This window comes from Sarcophilus harrisii, chromosome 4, assembly GCF_902635505.1.
Source record: "Sarcophilus harrisii chromosome 4, mSarHar1.11, whole genome shotgun sequence".
NCBI classification, from domain to species: Eukaryota; Metazoa; Chordata; class Mammalia; order Dasyuromorphia; family Dasyuridae; genus Sarcophilus; species Sarcophilus harrisii.
The window spans coordinates 64376826-64392889 of NC_045429.1; the positions used below are offsets into that span (position 1 = coordinate 64376826).

Here is a 16064-nt window from a genome sequence, read left to right on the forward strand (position 1 = left end):
TATGGTAATAGCTTTCTAATTTGTCTCATTGGCTCATCTCTCTCCACTCTTATCCATTGCTGACATAGTTGCAAATGAAATAAAATTAAGAGAGACATCTGCACAGGACACTTTCTTGTTCAAAAACTTTCAGTGGCTTTCTATTTCCTCTAAACTTTTAATGTCTTATATATTCTAGTTCCTATGTATCTTTTCCAACCTGATTTCATGTTACTTCTCTTTCATTTTAAGTTCCAGCCACTAGGCCAAACACTTTCTATATCCCACTTTCAGGCATTTTTACAAGCCTAGAATATACTTCAGCTCAATTTTTCAGAATAGTCATTGTTTGTCAGATGATATTTCCTTCATGATACCTTTTCTGATCGATCCATTCAGGGTTCTTTTCATTTATGATAGTTATTGTTTCATTTCATTTGATCTTGACCTATTTCCCCTCTTTAACTGTGTTGCATTTTATATGCATGTTGTATTTCCCAGTATGTCCCAGTACAGGGACAATTCTGCTTCTTTATCTTTACATACTTAGCACCTAACTCAATGCCTGACTGATGCTTAACAACATTTGTTCAATTTAGTTCAATTAATAAATGCATGTATAAATGAATTAGGATCAACCCTAATTGTATTTTTTGAATTCAATGATGGTTATTTCAGAATTAACAGTAGGGAAGATTAAAAGATTGTGGTCTACTCAGTGCCCTTAAATTTGCTCATTTGTTTAACAAGACTCTACACAGCCACAGGTTGCTGAGGTCATTCAAGTTTACCTTCAGTAGAATGAAAGGATACTAGATAGTAGAAAATCTGGACTTCATTCTCCTCAAGGGGAAGAACAATATCTTTAGTGATTATGGTGAAGAAATAGGAGTTTTATAGAGTCATCTTAAATTGATTGAATAATTAATGTGAAAAATATGTTTTTTGGAGGACATCATCCTCGAGGGAAAAATTAGAGTTTGACAAACATTTTCTCTACCAGCTTGTATATCTGCATCTTTGTTCTTAGAAGGAAAATTTCAGATTCTTCCTTAAAGACAGAAATATTCCATTTAAGAATATCATTAGTATAAGTGAGATGATTGGTTCAATAGATGGAAGGGTCAATAGAATAGTCTTTTTCTGGGGTTTTAGTATTTGTTTATTATTTATTATCATTGTTTAGAGATTTCTCATTCTTTTTTTTCCTTTTCAAATTTTTGCATGCATTCCTCTTTTTAGTTTTTTGGGCAACAGTTCTTGTTGCCTCACTCAGACTTGTTTTTGGCTTGAAAGACTGTTTTTTTAAAACTTTGTTTTTATTATAACTTTAAAATTTTTCTGAGCTATGAATGTGCTTTTCCTGTCTTATCCCTCCTTCTATGTGTATATGTTTGTGAATGTGCTCTCATGTTATGACTGAATGTGTGTTCCTTTAGTAATGAACTCACTACTTTTTAACAGTTCAGGTTTTATAATTGTAAGCATACACAGAGAGGAAGAGAGATTGTGAGGGAGATTAGGCTTTTGGAATCATTAACCTGTAAAAGCAGATGGAGATTGATTTGATTTTTATTGATTATATTATGAGATAAAGAATGGAGTTTTAAATATATATATATATATATATATATACGCAAATGTGTACATGCATACACATGTGTATGAAAATATGTGTAGATTTATATGTATTTATATGGAGGGAGGGGGGAAAGGTAGACAGACACAGAGAGACAAAGAGAGACAGAGATTAGAGACAGAAGAGAATAGAGAAGAGGAAAGGAAATAATAAATGTGTGTAAGGAATCCTGTTGTGTGAAATGATTATTTACTTTCAATACACATGACTTTTTGTTGGTAACAGTTGTAGCTATAGAAACATTCAGTATTCAATTACTCTGGTGCTTAGGTCAGCTCATTGGGAGAAGAGATAATCTAGAATGGTTGAAAATCAACATTATTCTGATTTTTCTGCTTCTTGCTTTCCATGAAACTTTTTATGACAAAGAAATTCTTTTGAGAAGGTCCTGGAATTCTTTCATAGTACAATATCCTTAGACTAACAAATAACACATTTCCAACCCAAACTATTGTTTTGCAAGGTTGACCAGAAGGCCAGTGCTCTAAGGTTCTTTTTTTTTTTTGACAATTTATGTTTTCTTTTACCTTACTTGTTCTCTTTTTGTACTACCCTTTATTTCCCTCATTCTTGGAATACTCTATTTCTAGTATCCTTCTTTCCTGGTATATTCTCTGGTGATTACAAATCACATGCCTCTTTTCTGTATAAATGGCAGAGATTACCAGAGGGATTTTAAAGCTTGATTGGAAATAATCAAGGTTGAATTGTCCAGAGGGCAATCTGATTGCTGAGTTGCAAGGCAGAAAAGGCAATTTGGTGTTGGATTTTGTAGTCAGAGAAGTTGAATTTAAAGCTATGCTCCATTATTTACAACATCCTGAGTAAATAACTAGCATTTCTGGACTTCATTTTTCTCATCTGTTATAAGAAGCAGTTGAACTTGATGATTCTTTCAGGCATAAATCAATAGTCCTGTATGCTGTATGGTAAGGCAAACCCCACTCTCTTGGAAATGGTTGGGTCTTCTTTAAAGTGAAGAACCACTTGTCTTTCAGGTTTGAACTGCTTCCTAATAATGGAGAAAAGAGACAGAGAGAAAGGCAGATATATAGTGACACATGGCACTTAAAATAAGACTTGCTAAATGAAACTTGGAGAGAACCATCTGGTCTCTGAATCTGGCTCTCCTAAGACACATTTTGAAATTGTTGTTAGAAGTGCTGAAAGTCTAATTGTTTGTGGAATGTGATAATGATAATGGCTGTGAGCATGGTTTTGGAAAATGGGAGTGATAGATACTACTCAAGACATTGATTGAAATCTTCCTGCTTTCAAGGAACTTCAACTTTGCATCTAGAAGATGAAGATTTTTTAAATTAAGAATTGAATGAGAAAGTTACTTGTTTAGTTGTTTTAGTTATATATGACTCTGGATGACCTTGTTTGTTTATTCAGCAAATATACTGGAGTGATTTGCCATTTCCTTTTCCAATTCACTTTAGGGATAGGGATAGGGACACCGAGGCAAACAAAATTAAATGATTTGCCTAAAGTTATCATTAACCTACATCCAATGAGCTAGTGTCTCAGTTCAGCTTTGAACTCAGGAAAAGGAGTCTTCCTTACTTAATTCCCAATATTCTATCCATTACACCACCTAGCTGCTCCAAGGCAAAGTTGGGATTGTTTGAATTCTTAGAAGTGCTCAAAGTGGTGAATGGAGAAGGAAGATTTGATTATTGAATGAATAAATGTTCAGGCATTGAAACATTTAGAAATATTTACCCTTCCTTTTTTGTTTTGACACCGGCACCATCAACGATTATTATTTTTAAAATTATTAGTGATCTCTGGAGAAGGAAGGTAAGCAACAGGTTAAACTATAATAGATTTAGAGCTGGAAAGAACCTCAGGAACCTTCAGATCCAACCTTTTCACTTTACAGATGGGGAAATTTATATACAGAGAGATTAGACCACTTGTTCAGGGTCACATAGGAAGGAAAGAAACAAGCATTCATGAAATACTTACTTTGTGCTATACGTTGAATTAAGCTCTTTACAAATAGGGTCTCATTTGATCCTCAAACAACCTGGTGAGGTAGTTAACTGTTATCATTCTCATTTTACAGCTGAGAAAACTGAGGCAAGCAGAAGTTAAGTGACACACCCATATGCTGACTAATAAGTGTCTCATGTAGGATTTGAATTCAAGTCTCCCTGACTCTACATACAACTCTATGTTGCCTGTAACATTCAGCTACCTCCCCACTACTCTCACTGGGATTCATAAAAAGTCTAATTATCTTTGTGGAGGCTAAAATTTAGCTTCCAAAGTTTATCAGGAAATATTTTGCACTGGAGTAGGGAAGGAACTGATTGCTTGTTCTTTCAAAGATGTATCACATACCTTCTCTTGCAGGTGGTGTGGTACTCAACCCAAACTATTATGGCATGCCTGGCCATACCAACATCATGATCCATGAAGTGGGACATGTTTTGGGGCTATACCATGTCTTCAAAGGAGTCAGTGAAAGGGAATCTTGTGATGATCCCTGCAGGGAGACTATACCAACCATGGACACAGGAGACCTTTGTGCTGACACAGCTCCCACCCCCAAAAGTAAGCTGTGTCAGGACCCAGAACCTACTAATGACACCTGTGGCCAAAACCACTTCTCTGGAACACCATTCAACAACTACATGAGCTATACAGGTAATAGAGAATGACCAATACATTGCCATCTCTGTTTTCTTTCATGAACATATTGTTTGTCTAAATGTCTGAATGTCCTTAAAGGACTCGAAATACTACGGGAGTGATGCAAGATTAATTTCAAGGGGAAATAGAAACATTTATTCCTGTGAATCTTATAAAAGAGAATAAAATAAATACCTGTCTATTCAAATTTGTTAGGCTAAGACCTTTTGAGGTCTCTCTCACATTTTGGGATATTGTGATTCCATGGTCTTCAATTGGTAATCACTAATTAACTGCCTATTGTGTGCAAAACAAACTCGATGATATTTAAAGGTGTTAGAGATTCTCCTTGTACTTAATGAATGTCCTTTTTGGTTTTTTTTTTACAATTCACTAAGGAAGAAATGGAGATTCTATTTAGATCAAGACTTGGTGTCTTTAAATGCATTTAAAAATTTTATTTTAAAATTTATCTATGTATCAGATGCATATTTTGCAATATTAGTTGAAGACCCTCTTATTTATTTGTTTATTATTTATTTATAAGCACAAAACTTCTACCAGATCAAGATCACAGGGAAGTCAGTTCAACCAACACTTATTTAACTCTTACTGGATGCAAGATGTTCTAAATGTTATGTATACATATTCTACCAAGAGACACTAAATGTACACAGATAGATAAATGCAAAATAATTTGAGGAAGGAGAAAGCACTGATGAATTAGGACATGGAAACATATTCAAAGAGACCATATCTGATGGTAACCTATATGATTAAGAATGACAGAAATAGGGAAGGAATCCAGTGAATACACTGAGGATAGATTAATTCGTATAACTGAGATTATATTTGGGTACTCGACTCTCAAGTCAGTTGTATTCTTTAGTTTCTCTTCCACCTAAACCCCATTTCCACACTGCAGCCTCATATTTGCCTTAGCATGAATGTTGTTGATGTTGCATCATATCTGATTCTTCCTGATCTTATGGATCATACTGGTTTTCTTGGGGTTTTCTTGGCAAAGTCATTGGAGGGGTTTGCCATTTCTTTCTTCAGTGAATGAAGGCAGAGGTTAAATGACTTGCCCCAAATCACACAGCTAGTAATTGTCTCTGGTCACATATTACTTAGATCTCCCTGATTCCAGATCCAGTACTTTAACCATGAAATCACTAACATAACTAACTAGCAAGATCATCCTTCCTCTTAGTATTCTTCCTTTGCACCCACAGTTTTAGACTAAGAACTGGCTTGAGGCATTCCTCCTGATGACCATAGTCATCTATGGGGTAGGGGAAAATTTGCCTGGAAAGTTTTCTGTAGAAATAAATGGAAGGGAGACTTTTTCTTTTGAGTTTCAGGGGTCTTTTCTTAAGGAACTTCAAAATAAAATAGAACAAAAATAAAGACAAAACAAAAACAAACTAACAAAAGACCAGGAATGCTTCTCCTATCATTTTTGTTGGGTCTTATTTTTTTTTCTTCCAAACATACTTCAACCAGACACTGGAGAAGGCATTATAATCAAGCAGTTCTACAGAGAAAGATGGTGATCTGATCACCTTTGTGACCCAGCAATAATTTTCTTATATAATTCCATATTGACAAATCATCCACTTAATAAATCCTACTCCTCCCTCCAGCCAACAAGTCTTGACAATTGACAGAAGGAGGGTGGACTCATGATTTGCACCTCTAGGAGAAACTCCAGGAAATTATACTGCAGGTGGGGAAAAGGAGAGAATTTTAAAGTAGAGGAAATGTTTCGGTTATAGTAAGAATTCTCATGAATTATAACAGAAAATTCACTAAAGTAAGACACTTTCTTCTATCAGATCAGTAACATTGGGACTTATTTCTTATCTCAAGTTCTTGGGACATCCCTCCCTTGCCCTGTCAGAGATTCTGGGCAAGAAAAAAGATTTCTTCAGCATCACAACTGGTCACACATGGAAAAGCCATGTGCTGAAACACTGCCATCGTGTGGCCTCTTGAACATTTAACAATCCATTCAGTCCAATTTCTGAGCATGGGGGCTTTTGAATTTTATCTTCCTTTAGTGGAATAATTTGGAAATGATTGCCTGCTTAACATTATGTAGTAGTACTTATCTTTCTCAGCTTATTTTCTTTCTCTCCTTTTTTTAATTTCATTCACAGATGATGACTGCACTGATCACTTCACTCCAAACCAAGTAGCCCGCATGCATTGCTATTTGGATCTGGTGTATCAGCAATGGAGTGACAGCAAAAGACCCACCCCGATTCCCATTCCACCAATGGTCATTGGACAGACCCAAGATTCCCTCACTATTCACTGGCTGCCTCCCATTAGTGGAGTTCTATATGAAAGGTGAGAATAGTGCTTGGGGGTAGGATGGAGAGAGCAGTTATGAGATGTATTATATAAGTTTTCCTTTTTTTCCCCCTGAGAATGATGGGGAGTGAAGATTTCTTGTGTGTCTGCACAGGGAAAACCCCAAAATGTACTAGTGAAAAAATAATGAGTCACATAGAGAGCTCCAGGATACTCTCTTGACCCTTATTTTTGCTCCAGCCCCAGTTCTGACCTCATTTAGCAAAGTACTGGCCAGCTTACTACATGTGCTCATTTTTCTGGGAAGATGTCTGACAGGCATTTCTTTGGACACCCATATAGAAAATATCACATCTGGCAAGACACCTGTGGTTGTCCAGCAGTTGAGGAAGGTGTTGAGGATGAACTGGCAGACTCTGAAGTATACTTGCCAATTGGCAGGCATTAGCCACTACCTTCTCAGTGAGGAAAATGGCCAGCTACTACTCTAATGTCAGAGAGAAGAGAAAAACAAGGATCATTCCTCCTGGCTGTGCTGGTGGGATGTGTGTATATGTAGCATAAAAAATTCTAGGCAATCCCTGACAAATATTAAATTTGAGAACACAGTAGAGGGTGCAGTTCTTCCCAGAACTGGGAAGTAGGTGGTTTCCTTTGGTGTCCCCAGGCTTTCTCTTAATGACTTTACTCCCTTTGCAGAATCTGGAGGTTCCAAATTCCCACCAGGCACTTTGCTTGTAATATCATTTCTACTTTTCTTTTATTTGTATTGAGGCATTAATTATAGACAATAGCTTAAAGTGTGGCTGCTCCAGGATTGTTTGTATCTTGGTTATTATCAAAGTCTTAAGATAAAACTCAGAAGCCTGACTGAGGTTATTTGTTCAGGAGGTGGGGCAAAATTGGTGGTCACAGGATGACTTTTGGAACTCCCCTGAAGGGCTGACTAGTTCTCCTAGGAGAAAAATGTCTTTGCTCTACCCCCTACTATGCCCATGACAAAGCAAGGATATATTGTGCCTAAACAGAATTGCTTAAAGTCAAATGCTATAAGGAAAATCAAGGAGGAAAAGGACAACTGTGATATAACCAGAAATCCTACAGATACTTTCCTCAAGCTTTCTGGAAGTGACAATCACTTTAATATCGACAGCTTCTACTTGATAGTATGACCTCATAATGCATAATGATTTTATAATTTTAAAGCACTGAAACAAATCCCTCTCACAGTCCTGTTAAGGAAACTTCTTAGCCAATGAAATACGTGTGTGTGTGTGTGTGTGTGTGTGTGTGTGTATACAATTTAAAGTTTAGAAGATCTGGTCTTAAATTCCTACACAGATCTTACTATGTGACCCTATATTAGTCATTTAACTACCTCACTTTCCTCATCAATAAAATGGGAATAATTATACTATTTACCACACAGTGTTGTGAGAAAAAAATTATATATATATATATATATATATATATACTTTTTATGATATGAAATAACTATTAGAAATAACTCTATATATCATAACTATGTGTAGTATATATGTACCACAACTGTGTAAAATATATATATGTACTATATTCTATATAATATATAAAACTATAGATATGCATATATATTTTATGCTAAAATTATGTATTTTCATTATATATAACCATATATACTATTTATATAGCTATATATATATAATATATATGTTTCATACTATGTATAGTATATTTTTTGTTTCATAGATATATAATGCTTTGCAAATTTTAAAGTGTAATATAAATATTAGCTACATACCTGTGAACTATTTTGTATCCATATCTGTATTTATATTATGTGTATATCTACAAATATAGATATATACACAGACACATACATATGTAAGTATTGTGTTGGCATAGGTATATATGCAATGAATAAATAAAATAAAGAATATAAAACTTCGTAACATTAAATCATTATAGAAATAACATCTACTATATGTATATTATATATAGACATGTTAGAAAAAAATATCTCTAGATTAAGGTAAATTAAAGATAATTTTGTTGGTAAATTTAAAAAAAAATCATAATTCCCCATAGCAATCCCTGGGAGTAGTAATTATAAAACTAGAAGGAAGATTCATTGTCTAACTTTTTAATGTATTAATATATGTGTATACATATAGAGATATATGCATAGATACATACACATACATACCTACATATATATAAAATCTAAATCCAGACTCACTTAGTATATGAACAATAAAATTGTTATACCAGTAATACAAGTATTTCTTTCATGTTTTTGGGGGGCACGATATCTTTCTACACCTGTGATTTCATGTAGCTTGACTTAGGCAGACTGAAGAGTGAGCCCAATAGGAACACACACAAACCAGAATTTTACATCCGTTTACATAGCATATATAAACAATTTAATCTTTCTATTTTCTCGCCGGTACAAACCTGACGACAAATCCGACATCAGCACTGACTTGCCACATGTTGCTGGCTGAGAAGACAGATATTTGCTTTCTTATGTTGCTCTGAGGGGTTGTACTTTTGAGATCTCCTGATATGTTCATTGGTTCCAAACTCACGTCACATCTCCAGGAGTTTACGTGGGGTAGGCTACTGTGTTTACCATCCTTAGCTGGTATTTGGAATTCTCATGTCGTAAGGGGGCCCCATCTACGCATACAAGCAAAAAGAAAGGCCAAATGTGTCCAAGAAAACATGATGAGTTTGTGGCCATTGAAAATCAGTATTAATGCCAGGAAAACGAAGGACCTACAAAAACCTTCACTAATTACAAAGAGAGCTGAGTACCAAAGCTTTAAACTGTGTATAGCAACATTCCAGCAAGTGTCAGAAATCTTTCCTAAGAGAGATGCTTCCCCAGAACACTGGGGAAATGTTCTGATTTAATGCTTCTTTCCATCTCCAGCTGTACTGTATTTGGTGAAGCTGTCCACATTTCAGGGAACAACCCTCAAAAATTACTCCTCTGACCTTCAGCTACTGCTAACCTCCCCTCTCTTGGTGGCCCAGAAACTGGACTTGTTAATAGGCCCTGCTAGTTCATTCATTGTGTTTGATCAACATCATTAGTAGTCAGTAGTAGTAGTAGTAGTGTATTTTAATGCAGCAAGGAAATTCATTCAATAGATCACTGAGAGATCAGTGGTAGAAGAAGACCTATACTAAAAATCAAGAGGTTAGGTTCAAATCCTTACTCTGTAGGAACACTGTAGCCTTTCTGAATCTTGATTTCTTAATCTGTAAAATTGGAAAAGTACTACTTGTACTACCTACTTCACCTAATCTTATACTGATGAAAATTACATGAAAACTAGAAAATTTGTGTAAATGTAATATTGATTCAACAACTTTTTTATTAAGCACCCATTATCTAAAGGTAAGATGTGACAAATGGAAAGAGAGCTAGCGTTATACATATTTGTGTCTAATAGTAGCCATCTTTAGGGTGGGGTTGAGGAAGGGAAGAAACAAAATGCAATTTACATGATAAATTTATTATATAATTTAAAAGAATAGCAAATTGTATATAATAGATTTATTTTTAATAGATGTACAATCAACTTTTTATTATTATACTATGTTACGGAAATACTTATTTGGTTTTATAAATTAAAAATAAATTAAATTTTTAAAAAAGATACAGGACAACATGGAATCAAATTTCACCTTTAACATGGAACTATTCATGTGATTTAAGACAAGTCTCTTAATCTGTCCATTATCCAGGAATCTCGCTAAAGGTGGTTTATCTGCCTCAAAAGACAGAGTTTTCTCCCCAGTAGTTCTCTATAGCAATTAAATCACATTACCCATGCAAAGCATAGATGAGTTGGTAAAGGAGATAGACAAAGAACACTTGTTCCTTGCCTGCAGGAAGCTTAAATTTAGGAAAGTTAATTCAGATTTATGAAAATTAATATGACCATCATGGTATCTAAATCTTATTCTGATTTTTTTTTTTTTACATTGAAAGGAACACAAGTAACTTTTGGATTTTGCCACAAAGTAATAAGTGGAAGAAGCCTGTGTTGGATAAAACAAATTATACTTTTTTATGTTTTAGTGAGATTACAATACTACATCCTCCTTATCCCCTGATTTCTTGGTTAGGACTGATTTCTTCTTTAGGACCGTTATATTTTTATGTCAGTATGAATTGTGCTGCAGGGAAGTTTAAACAAGGAGGAAATGAAGTGAGTGAAAATTGGGTCTTCCCCTTCACAATACTTCATGATTTCCTTTTTCTTTGGTCTTCTAGTCTTTGAGTGTTCCTTGCTCTGTCTCCCTTCTTAGAGATGCTGGCAGTCTGTGTGGAGTCTGCACAGAAGATGGAACTTTACGTCAATATGTCCATTCTGCTTCTTCACGTCGTGTGTGTGATTCTTCAGGTTACTGGACTCCCGAGGAGGCAGTAGGTAAAACTGAACAGCTTCCCACTTTTGGTCCTGCACCAGGGAATGGCAGAACCATTCTACTGATCCTTGAGATGGGTAGGAGAATAAGAGAGTGGGTGGAATTAGTCTTAATTTGGAACAAAACACTTCACCTCCTTGACCTATCTCTTCCTTTATGAATCTAAGTCATGTAAAGATGAATGGATTATTGGAAATCAGATCTTTTTGGTAATTGATACACAATTGAAATTGCTTTGAAAAACTCTGCCTGTAGAGATTATTTTTATGTCTTAAGGGACAGCCATGGAGGGAAGGAATGGTCCCTCTCAGTATTTAGGAAACTCAATGGGGTAAGGATACATAAAAAGTAATTTTAGGATGAACACAATATTACATTAAATTGTGTTCATACCTGTTGGCTAAACATTGTGTCATATATTATTGTTATTACATTTTATTTCTTCTATTGTACTACAAGAAATATAAGATATTTTGACTTGGACCTGTGATTGCATCAATGTAGGGAACTTTCAGTATGGAAACACCCTCTGAAATGAGGGAATACGTGATTTTCCTGGGACTATGTAGATAAAATATGTCAATGGTAGGACTTGAAACAGTTTCCCTGACTTCAAGATTGGCTCTCTATCCACTATGCAACATTATAATTTACTCAATATATTATATAATTGTTTCAATTAACATAATTATATAATATTTAACATGAATAATACATATATCCATGGGATAGCCTGACCCACAAAGCAGTGAAGCCTTACTTCTTAGTAATTTTATTTCAGGAAGATAATGGAAAACACATTAAAGGGGGACACTTTTACATTGGAGCAAGTCAAGAGCATGAACTAGGTGTTCCACACTGTTCGTTCTGATCTATGGTATTTATGAGTCTATTAACTGGGAACTAGTTGTACTTGAGACATAACTTAAGCCAGGCTCCCTAAATGCTGAAAATGTTTTCGCTGTCACTTTCATGATCCCTCTTTTCACTTCACTCACATATACTAGCACTGATTAATTCACCTGACAAAGGGAATCTTTCTTATCTTTTCAAATAAGAAAGGGGAAAAAAAGATTCAGAATTGTTTCTTCACATTTTTCTGAATCCTTTTCCCCAAAGGGAGACATCACTAGTGCTCTCTTCATCTTCACATAATCAGCATCATAACATCAGCATCAATACTGACATTATCAGTCTTAGTGTATTTTTATCATTCATAAAGAACCATTGTGCCATTTGTTATCAGAGATAGCATTATTAGAGATATAGTTCCTTCTTGACGACTGGTAACCTAAAATCAGACAGAAAGATTGAAGCTAATATGATCCAAGAGCTAAAAGTATTCCAACAATTGCCACTTTTTGTATGCAAAAGAAAAGAACCTTGAAGAAGACTGAAGGAGGTAAAAAACCTTGATTGGCTGTATACAATATCCTAAATCAGAGTTTTCTGGGAAGAATGGAAAAAAGAACATAAACTCTGCACTGGCACAATATCTGAACAATTTAGATTGGCATTTCATGAAAGACTATTTTTCTGCAGCAAACAGTTTGTCCTGTGCTGATGTTTTAGGACCTGTTTCTTTCTTTGGCCCTTTATTTATCTTTGAATTCTTGGGAAAAAATTCAAAGATCTCCTGGGTCTACACATCAACAAGAAGTCAAAATAAAGAGGAATTCTGAACTTTAATGCTTGCTAAATGATATGGAACAAAGCACTTAAGTTTGCTTTTAATTTTGAAAATGTGCGTTTATTAAGCACTTACTATGTGCCTGGCATAGTGCTTAATATCGGGAATATAAATACAAGACATCAAGACAATTTCTAACCACAAGGAATTTATATTCTAAAAGAGAAAAATTATAAGGAGGAGATGGTAAGCAAGGGAGGGGGACCCACATGGGACAAAGCTGTTAACAAAGAGGTAGAGAAATCTGGAAAGTGAGTTGAGCTAAGAGCGAAAGGAAGATGACTGGGATGGCTCATGAAATGACAACAAAGTTAGAAATTCATTCACCCGATCAGGAAAGCAAGTTCCAGGGGAGAGTGATCTCAAGATGAAGTAAGACTTCTGACCTCTAAGAAGGATCTTCTTCTAAGTCTGCCTTCAGTTAAATAGGGACCAATAATGTCATTTCCTAGTTTTTTGGTCTATACCATTACCTAGTAATTTTTGAAATGCCTTAAAATACTTTTATCTTCTTTGAAAAGGAGAAGAACTATGGATATGAAACACTACATTTATTGAACTATTGGCTAGTTTTATTGAGCTTTTTCTTTTTTAAAAATTATTGTCATAAAGAATGCCTGAGAAAAGTAGGGAAAGAAATGTAGAAATTAGAAAATGTAAGTAAATATTAAAAAAACAAAAATATTAAAATAATTGGGAAAAGTACATTAGAGATGATGAAATCTTTATACATTTCACTCAGAAACAAACTCATGGAAATAGTTACAAATAATATCATTCAACCCTATTCAACAGTCATTAATAATTTAATAATGTGCTAGGTACTATGAAAGGGAAATGTCCAAAAAAGGAATAGGGCACAGTTACTTCCCAGAGAATTAACAAACTGGTAGGCGAGATGCCAGGTATAGGGGTACACACCTATATCCTAGTTACTGGGGAGTCTGAGGCTGGGGAACTAAGGATGGAGAACTCTGAATTCCAGTAGGCTAGACCAATTAAGTATCTGCACTAAGTTGAGTCTCACACCAATATGATGAGCTCTCCCAGAACAGAGTCATCAGACTGCCAAAGGAGGGGCAAACTGGCTCAAGTCAGAAAAAAACAAAGCTCCTATGTCAACAACAAGTGGGATTAGCTCCATCAGTGGCTGCTGAACATCTAGCTTGGGTAAGATGGGGAGATCTAGTCAAGGGAGACACAAGCAGAGATAGAGACAGAGAAAGAATATACATAGAGAGACAGAAATACACAGAGACAGAAAAGGAAAAGATAAAAAGGGGAGGGAGAAAGAGGTGAAGAAGGAAAAGAAATAGGAAAAGAGGAGGAGGGGGGCAGATACACAGAGAGATATATATAAAGAGAGATGGGAGAGTGAGAGGGAAAGACACAGAGAGAGAGAAAGAGAGAGAGAAAGAGAGAGAGAGAGAGAATGAAAGAGAGAGAGAGAATGAAAGAGAGAGAGAAAAAGAGAGAGAAAGAATGAAAGAGAGAGAGAGAGAGAGATAAAAAGAGAGAGAGAGAGAAGGAGGGAGGGCAGAGACAGAGATACACACACAGTGACAGAGATTTTTGTTTGGTAGATGTATTGATCTATTATTGGGGATTTATAAGAAGACATGAATGAGGATCAAAGATCAGACATAGACATTCATAGATCACATAAATTGTGATCTGTATAAGAATGAAGAGTAGGATTGTGGTCTACAGGGGAAACTCCCAGATAAATAAATTCTCTCCACCAATGTAGGATAGCACCTTTTATGAAATTTATACTGTTTTAAAGTAGCCTAGAACCTTGGGCGGCTAGGTGGTACAGTGGATACAGCACTGGCCCTGACTCCAGGGAGACATAATTTCAAATGCGGCCTCAGACCCTTATTAGTTTAATTCTATTTGTCTCAGTTTCCTCATCTGTATAATGATTTGGAGAAAGAAATGTCAAAGCTCTCTAATATGTTTGCCAAGAAAATCCCTATAAGAGGTCACAAGGAATTAGACATGACTGAAATTACTCAACAATAGCAACAGGAGCTTTCCCAGTTAAAGAGGATCTTTAAAGGAGCTTCATATAACCAGTAAATAAAAATTATGTATAATATATATTTATAAAATAACCATAATAATTTATTATATTCATTTTATAAAATAAAAATAATAAATATAAATAAATTATACATATAAATGATAAATATAAAATATTTATAAAATATAAAATATTACTTGGATTCCTTGAACCCTGATCATCATGGCATGGGGCCACTCTCTATCCATGGTACTAGACCTGTCATGTGATCTGCTTAGATGGAAGGGAAACCTACATTGATACACAGATCTACTGGAATACTGGACTAGAATTAGGGTTATGTACTGTGGTAACAGAATGACTTTATATCCTTGTCTTCATTATTATGTTCTAATCAACCAAGATGACCTTCCACAGCAATGTTTAACACAAGTATAGAATTTTATTCTTTAGCTTTCTTTCTTTCTTTCTTGTTTTTTGGTCATTATCTTCTTTTTTGTCATTCTGTCCTTTGACTGCCTTTTTCTTAGGACCCCCAGATGTGGATCAACCCTGCGAGCCAAGCTTACAGGCCTGGAGTCCAGAGCTTCATCTGTACCATATGAACATGACTGTCCCCTGTCCAGCAGAAGGTTGTAGTCTGGAGCTGCTCTTCCTCCATCCAGTCCATGCAGATAGCCTTACACTGTGGATCACCTACCTCTCCATGGATTCCTCCCAAGCTCTCTTTGACATGGAGGTCTTAATGGAAAACCATGAGTCTGTTCATCTAGGACCCTTGGATACCTTCTGTGATACTCCCCTCACTGTCAAACTTAATGTTGAATGGAAAGTCTCAGGAGTGAAGGTCTACACATTTGATGAGAGGATGGAAATCGATGCAGCTCTTCTTGCATCCAAACCTCATAGCCCACTGTGTTCTGGCTGCAGACCTGTAAAGTACCAGATCCTTCGGGATCCCCCATTTAAAAGCAACTCCCCTGTCATGGTGACACACCGTCATCGGAAATTCATTGACAAGTGAGTTGGAAAATTGTCTTGGAATTTTTCTAATGCTTTCAATGGGATTTTGATTTTCTCTCTTTAGGAATATATAAACACCTACTATGTTCTAATGGAGTATGATAAAAACTGGGAAAATAAACATAGAACAGTCTCTGCTTCTAAGCAGCTTAGAGTCAGTTCAGTAGATTTAATAAACACCTACTTTGTATTACGTGCCAGAGATACAAAAGTCAAAAGTGAGTAACTAGTCAGTGCTCTCAATATGAACTTATTAAGTGTCTCCTATATCCTAAGTACTGAGGGACAAAGGGCAATGCCAGCCCTGAAGGAATTTACAT

General features: G+C 35.5%; 1 protein-coding gene across 1 annotated transcript in view; it reads left to right on the top strand.

Moving 5' to 3' along the window:
- Nucleotides 1-16064, top strand: part of PAPPA2 (pappalysin 2) — a 363317-nt gene that overhangs the window by 124959 nt on the left and 222294 nt on the right. The window contains exons 4-7 of the mRNA XM_003767459.3: nucleotides 3983-4276; nucleotides 6424-6616; nucleotides 10886-11007; nucleotides 15252-15741. Coding sequence (XP_003767507.1) covers nucleotides 3983-4276; nucleotides 6424-6616; nucleotides 10886-11007; nucleotides 15252-15741 — 1099 coding nt within the window. The remainder of the gene's footprint in view (nucleotides 1-3982; nucleotides 4277-6423; nucleotides 6617-10885; nucleotides 11008-15251; nucleotides 15742-16064) is intronic.